General features: G+C 51.6%; 1 protein-coding gene across 1 annotated transcript; it reads left to right on the top strand.

The window, feature by feature from the left end:
• The first annotated feature begins 1,555 nt into the window (after positions 1 to 1,555).
• On the top strand, positions 1,556 to 4,943 carry LOC119099481 (collectin-12). Its single transcript, XM_037222640.1, has 4 exons — positions 1,556 to 1,570; positions 3,197 to 3,589; positions 4,076 to 4,237; positions 4,569 to 4,943. Exons 2-4 carry the CDS (start codon positions 3,199 to 3,201, stop codon positions 4,805 to 4,807), a joined length of 792 nt encoding a protein of 263 aa, XP_037078535.1. The 5' UTR covers positions 1,556 to 1,570; positions 3,197 to 3,198; the 3' UTR covers positions 4,808 to 4,943.
• Positions 4,944 to 7,370: the final 2,427 nt, after the last annotated feature.

The raw sequence follows: 7,370 nt of genomic DNA, 5'->3' as shown, positions 1-7,370 counted from the left end.
TGGCTTCCACACTACATGAACCAGGAAATCAAGCAGTGCATTCTTCGTCTGACGTTCGCCAGCCTTATTATAATTCCATTTTGAAGGCCACTGTTGAGGGGACTTACACAGGCGTAAATGATTACTCGTTGGAACAAGCTCGTAGTCAGCTTCGCAAAGTGATCAGCAAAGAATGTGAAGTGTCAAGCCAGGTCACAAGAACTGGAAGATCATATTGTCATGGCTCATACACTCACGTATTCCACAAAAATATCATCCCCAATTACCTGTGGTGACCTCATCAGGCTCCCTCACACAACTCACGAGAGGTTCAACAGATTTTTTGTTTTATACAAAACAGACGCTCACGGATTCATGCTGTCACCGCGTACAAATACGGTGTTAAGACGTCTGTGTAGCTGGGAAGCAAGGAAACAGAAAACCACTGGAGCGGTTTACATTTGTCTACTTGGGTTATACCACTTGTAGACATCCACCCGACAGCGCCATGTTTGATGATTATCAGCACCAATATGCACCAGCATGCGACCGATATAAAATATGCCAAAAAGAAACAGCTCATCTAAGGCATGTCAAACGTTGTTGACACATTAACAGTCTACTGAAAACCTGATGAAATTGATCAATCTTAACCGGATTAGTAGTACTGACTTAATGAAATGGCATTGAATGATGCTGCGAAAAACTTGGCATACTGCACTCGATGTCTTTGGTAAAAATGCACATTTTTACAGCTTCAAACCACTTAAGTGGTTCCATCAATTGCGATTTGGGAAACCTAGGGGATATTTGAATTCAGCATATCACGATTGTTGAATGGTGCCCGAAACTCCACGCTCTGAAGAGGGAAATAAGGAAAGAGGGTCAGCCTACCAGATACATTGATGCATTACGCATACCGCACGTGCTCTAAAGATGCGCGATGCCCGTCATGCCACTGTTCTCGTCTTGTGTGTTAGTATTTACGCAACGTTTCGGCCAGTTAGTTCTCCGGCCGTAGTCCGGTGGTACCGAATTCTGAGAATGACTTTTGGGTTTCACGTTCGCGTCACAGCCGGAGTTCGGTCCTTGGAATTGGTGGAATTCGAAATAGGGTCATTTAATCGGAAGCTAAGTGTTCAAAAAACTGAACTAGATCAGAATGGCAAGAAGGGGTAATGTCCAGGTGAGACGGCGACATTAAAAAGCCATACTACTATCGAATGATATCACAACTCGATGTTTAAAGCCAGGCTCATCGTCACGAGAGAGATCGTACCATACCAGTGTCTCCTTTTATATTGGAGGCCGCCTGTTGTCAACATCAGAAGTTTGAACTCATGCCGAAAAAACGAACGCCTTTCTAGCACGTCTCGAGCATTTCTGTTTTCAACTGACGGCGAGTCACGACACCCTGGCAGTAGCCCTTTTGTGCCAGTTCAAGCGTCTCTGCCTACCATGCCTAAATGCAACATGACACAGATCTGCGCTGCTTGAGGATGGCGGAAAAACCGGTCAGGACGAAGTCTGTATTTAAGGCGGCCCGCGGGGATGTAGTTACCAGTTTCTGGCTTCCCCTCGCAGCACAACGGTGAGTAGCAGGCGGTGCGGGGCTGGGGCGTCTCCCGTTGTGTCAAGTGAGGGCCAGTCGGGACGGCATGGCAGGACCAACCGATCCAACCAGTCACGTCGACAGGAGGCTTCACAGTTGTTGGCAGCCACTTCGCCTACTGCTTCTGGCCCCTGACTTCATTGGTTCGGCAGACTATTAAAGCTTCCCGCAGTGATCCAGGTCGCGGTGTTTTGTCCATTGGCTTTCTGCATATACATAAAATACTTCTGATCATACATTGTGTACTGTATGCAGGAGCGTACGCAGGGCTTCGTTATGGGAGGGACGCCATTGAAACACTTTCGACATATTCTCCCGATTTTCTGCACCACAAAATAACCTCACAGGCCCGCCACCATGTCAGCTTTAAGTGTCTATCCGAAATTTTGAACTCTCAACATTTAGTTACGTACATAGTAAGACATGCCACTCATTCAGTAGCGGGGGTAGATGCCCGGGGCTAAGATGTGCTTACGCCCCTGAGTGTATGCGAAAATAGAATAATGTCAAAACTCATCAAAGGAAGATGTGAAAACTGTTTTACCTTGACTCGCCTTGACATGCAGCGCCAATACCGTTTGTAAGTGTATTGAAATGTGGACTCCTAGCCATCTCATCGAACTGACAACGTCCCCACACAGGCCTTCCAATGGAGATGCAAAGTAGGCCACGGAAACACATATCATGACCCACCACAATGAGATTGTGGGTGATTGCATATGCTTGTGGCTGCGAATTCTCGAGGGTGTCTACATATCAGAGATAAAGAGCCAGCTGACAACACACAGATGACCGCGTGGGGTACTCTGGCCTTTTTGAACAGACATTTCATTGGGTCGCAATCACTTGTGACCCCACACTTGCACTTGCATTGCTACTTTTGGCCCGCATAGTGTGCTTTAAATACATCTAGTCGGTGAAACGCCTTGCCATTTGGCCCACGTTATTTCTGTTCAACACCAACACACGTGTTGCGGCATTTGATTTTCGGCCTAGGTGATTTGCACGGTATCTAGTATGACCTCTGGAGACGCTGCAGTCTTGTCGACTTTTACTGGCCCCGTTACCTCATCGCAGTTTGACAACGAAATACCGAAGCCACTTACGCATTTTGCATAGCATGAATGGCTCACACTCCCACGCATCATAAATCTAACAACACGCAAATTTAAGAGAAGCAATGACATTCTAACACTACCATTTCTTAACACCCATACTTGCCACCTTCGTCTAGAACATTGACAGGGAGTATGAGTCTTTGTCATCCTGTGGGAGTGTGCTCCAGCTGTCTGCATTTTGGAACGGGATTTCTATAGAAACGGTAAGCTTTGCTTACGAAGACTCGGTTTGCTTGCATTTCTCGTCGATAATCGATTATCAAATCTACCGCGACGCTGATCTAGTGGTATTGAATCTCACTTATTTTCTAATCCCCTGGATAGCAATTTTGTCGTGGTTTGGTTTGGTTTGGTTTGTCGGGTGACTGCATGCGGTCAGTAACCAAGCATTTATATAGCAACAGCTGGTTTCGGAAGCCACCCTCCTCCGCGCACGGGTACTTCGCTCCGGTGGCGGTGCGCAGTGACGCTGTGTTCCGCTGCGCAGATATGCGTCCGCTGCCGACCGCGCTGGTCACGCTCCTGCTGGGCGTGGCCGTCTCCGGCGCCGGCCCCGATTCATACCGGGTCGGATACGGCTCCTCGTACGGCCCATCGTATGGCCACAGGCCAAGCAGCGGCTACGGAGCGCACAGGTACAGGCCAGGCAGCCGCTACGGAGCGCACAGGTACACGCCAAGCAGCAGCTACGGAACGCGCAGGTACGGGGCAAGCAGCGGCTACGGATCGACCCAGTACGGGTCCTACGGCGGGACCACGCACGGGTTTAGGCCCAGCGCCAGCATCGGAGCGCCCGTGCGCAAGCCCAGCGCCAGCATCGGAGCGCCCACTTTCGGCGGCGAGGACTTCGAAGAGCAGGAGCCCACCAAGTTTCCTGAAGGTAACCGCTTCGGTGGCTCATTGTTCAATACCAGCTGCGGTGCGCCAACGCATCGGGATTACCCGGACGGCGCCGCGTCACCGACTGGGTGGGCATGGCACTGGCAGTCGGCCATGGCATTGGGAGTTAATCATTCCCGATAACAGCCGATCAATGAGCGTGGTCCTCATTGGGCAGCCTTACCAAGGACCTCTGACTCTGGGGACTTGGGTGACTCTCAAGCCTTTGTGAATGCGATGGTCTCGTCATTTGCACCTCAGCTTTCCAAGTTTTCAAGGCCTGTTGACGCTACTCCGGGCTGGCTCCTCGTTTTCACTATTCAGGACAGGGGTGGCAGATGTCATTCAGGGCACTGACGACGAGACCCCATCCCCCCAGGTCTCGGGAACTACCAGGCCGATTGCTTGCGACTTATCAGATCACATCGGACCGACCTCAACTCCACGCGGTTCAGCTCACCTCAGGGGTCCACCTGCACGTTTACAGGTGATCAGCCGGACCACATCATCTCGTGGCGAGACGTGGACCCGATCCGGCAATACTCTTGGAACGAGGCGGACGAGGAATGCCGCTCGCGTGGCCGCCGCCTCATATCCCTGCAGACTGCAGAGAAGGATGCATTCGCCGTGTCTGAGATCAAAAGCGCCGGTGAGTTGACCTCTGACCCGGCACGTGTGGATCTCAACGTTCACCCCATAAACGTAGCACCCAAAGTGATGCTGGTGAGGCTTGGCGTAAAGCTTGCGCACGTGGAGTGTCCGCAGGATTCTCAGCGACGGGTGCAGGGACTGGAACGTTATTGATCGTTCTTAGTCACATGCGCGTTGATATACCAATGGCGATGGTTTGAGCATTGTCGGTGCATTGCAATTCATTGCAGCGTCAGCACTGAGTCTGCGTACGCTGCTGGTGCAAAGACTGCCATGCTACTCTCAGGCCTACTGCCCGAACAGCTACGACAGTTATCGCCTCGTTGCAGACATCCCTTATATTTGGACGTCCGGCACGAAGCAAGACGGGCTGTTCTTCTGGGACGATGGGTCTCCCGTGGCGTCTGGCTACACCAACTGGAGTAAGACCGGCGGCGCCGGCGAGCCTCAGCCGGACGACAACGAAGGCTCCGAAGACTGCTTGGCAGTCCTCAACAGTTTCTACGACGACGGCATCGTCTGGCACGACATCGCGTGCCATCACAAGAAGCACTTCATCTGCGAATGAGCCAGTGCTCGCCGCGCTGGTCGGTCCACGTGAGCCGAGTTCGTACCCCACTGTCAATGACCACATGTCGGACCTGTGCGGACAGGGTTGTACAATGTACCCTGTTGCCGCAGTCATGAATAAAAAGTCAAGCAATCCAGTGTAGCCGCTTTTTGCTCCGTGCGGTACAAGGAGCGGGCGGAAGTGCACGGAACACGGAGGCGCAATGAAAAGATTGCGTGCCGCGGGTTGGCATGCTTCGGAGCTTAGTATTCTTTTTTAGCAGATTGCGCAACGCATAATTAGTTGAGATACGCAAGGGGCGGTCTGGTCGAAAGGGGTGGTCTGGTCTGGTCGGAGGGTGGGTGGTCTGTCACAGGCTCTCTTGGCAGCCTTCAGGTCGTCTGACGCATCTGAGCCGAACTGGCCAGCTGTACTCGGAGCCGGGCCAAGCTGGCCAAGCTATCCAAAACAGCCTGTTCCCGACGCGACCCTCCTGGGTTTCGTTTATAACAAACGCCAGCAACAGATGCGTGGCAGTGTTAAAGATATAATAAGATTGATCACAAGTGTATTCGTCGGCAACCTTTCTACCCTTTGAATGTAGGGCTTGCCACTGCTCTAGGTGAGCTGGCCAGCTAGCATGTAGCAGCATTAAATGTCATGTAAAAGTTGTGAGCTGTCTGTTAGGTTTGCAGGAGTGCAGAGGCGGAATTTGAAAGTTGGGCGGCTTAAGTCCCATGCTGGCTCTAACTACGTACGCACAGAGAAGCTTATCTCAAGAACACCACAGTAATCGCCAATTTGCCCACTGAGGAACATATTTGAATCCCACTTGATTCCAGGCCCTATAACCGGCACCAGCCCTGCCTAGAAGAGCCGTGTACCTGCTTTACATCCGCCCCCATCTGTGAGCACTGGCCAGGAGCGTCATTACTTTCCTCATTCCAAGAAAACTACGCGAGCTTACTTATTGATGTGCATACGCGCACGTACGTTAAGTTCCTGCCAAAAGCATGGACTTGTGCGTTGACATCGTGGATTAAACCGCCCCATGCTAGGTGGGTTTTGATGCAATCACCATCGGCAGAACATGGAACACCTTAAAAAGGCAAATGTTGACGCACTGGAGCTTAGAACACCCTCCCCGGCGTTCACTGCAGTCACTTAAAAGATCATGTTCGGGCAGGGGCACGTCGCCAGAGATTTGTCAATCGGGCGGGTGCTGATTTGATGAAGACGCTGGTTTGATGAAGGCGCTGGTTTGATGAAGGTTACCGCCTGCCCGCCCGGCTAGGCCGCCGGTTGCCGTTGACTGCCGTGTTTGCCGATAAGGTCGTTGATTGCCGCGCAGTGCCCTCAAAATCACCGCTGCTCTGAAACCGGAAGAGCTGGGAACACGACTTTTGGGTGTCAAAACACGCGCAAGGAATGCCCCATGGGCCGCTGAAATTTTCGGCGTGATTGCATAACATGTGAGAGAAGTATCCTCAAAACAACCTGGGAGAACATCAACCCCTCCCCCTATAAGGGCGAGTTAAGATCCTGACCCCAAATGAAAACGCCGTCACTTGCCCCCCGCCGGCGTCGAGAGGCGTCAAAGGGCCGGACGGGGGGCGGCGGGACGCCGGCTCCAAAGTGTCTCTATGTGTGCAAAATGGACTCGTCCAAAGGTCATGACGTCAGTGCGTGAGTCGCACAGTCAAGGAGCGAGCTCTCATAGCTTCCTAATGCTGGAGATAATAATGTCGCAGGGGTATATCATGTCATGCAACAGCCAGGCTTTCTCTCTTAGGTTGAGTTGAAGCGAGCGTGCACCCATTGGATGATGGTGTTGGCCGCGTGACGTCACTACGGGCCTTGGCTAGAAAACCAACGTGTCGCAAAGCGTCCGGCCGGGGTACACAGTGTGCCCACCCTGGTCTAGGCGGCAAGGCCGGTGCACGTAGTTTCCTTAAGGCGTGCCTGAATTAACTGTCGTTTCCGTTAGTTACGAAGAGAGACACCGATGCATACTGCAGAATAGTGTAGATGTGTGTCTCGAGGAGCACACCATAGGAGTCACTTTCAGATAACCTCGGAAGGGCCGATATGGTATGCATGCATGCTTGCAACGTCAGGCATCGGTTTTGGTACTGCCCAGCCTTGCAAGGGTTTCTGTGAGACATCAAAAGAAGGCTGTGAACTCACTATCGAGTGTTTTCGTGTCTAAGCTTACAGTCGTAGCTATTTGCATCGAACACGGGGGTAGTTCAGGCCTTGCTCAGCACCGTAGCAAAACCGGTAATTTACAGAACTCGCAGTTGAGGTAAAAACCCTGGAGCTGCTAAAATTTGAGATTGTTCTATTAAGAACTGAAAAGAGATTGATTTATTAATTGTCAACCTGCTTTAGTGAAAACTTCGAAAGCAATGAAAATTATTTTGACGCAGATGTAATGAAACTCTGGGCGACGTCCCAAGTGTGCGTTGTCGGGTTTGTGTCTGACGTCAGTACACACCCACACACGCACGCACGCACGCACGCACGCACGCACTGCACGTGCTTGTTTATGCCGTGATGGTGACAAAACTGCATGCTGGTT

The sequence above is a fragment of the Pollicipes pollicipes genome, unplaced genomic scaffold (assembly GCF_011947565.3).
Source record: "Pollicipes pollicipes isolate AB1234 unplaced genomic scaffold, Ppol_2.1 Scaffold_4740;HRSCAF=5597_pilon_pilon_pilon, whole genome shotgun sequence".
NCBI classification, from domain to species: Eukaryota; Metazoa; Arthropoda; class Thecostraca; order Pollicipedomorpha; family Pollicipedidae; genus Pollicipes; species Pollicipes pollicipes.
The sequence above is the reverse complement of the archived record's forward strand: the minus strand, read 5'-3'. Positions and strand labels throughout refer to the sequence as shown.

Excerpts from the sequence above, each read along its gene's own strand:
- LOC119099481 (XM_037222640.1), top strand. The coding sequence starts at position 3,199 with ATGCGTCCGCTGCCGACCGCGCTGGTCACGCTCCTGCTGGGCGTGGCC. Across the intron at positions 3,590-4,075 it reads GCCCACCAAGTTTCCTGAAG|GTGATCAGCCGGACCACATC; the intron begins GTAACCGCTTCG and ends GCACGTTTACAG. Across the intron at positions 4,238-4,568 it reads GTCTGAGATCAAAAGCGCCG|ACATCCCTTATATTTGGACG; the intron begins GTGAGTTGACCT and ends GCCTCGTTGCAG.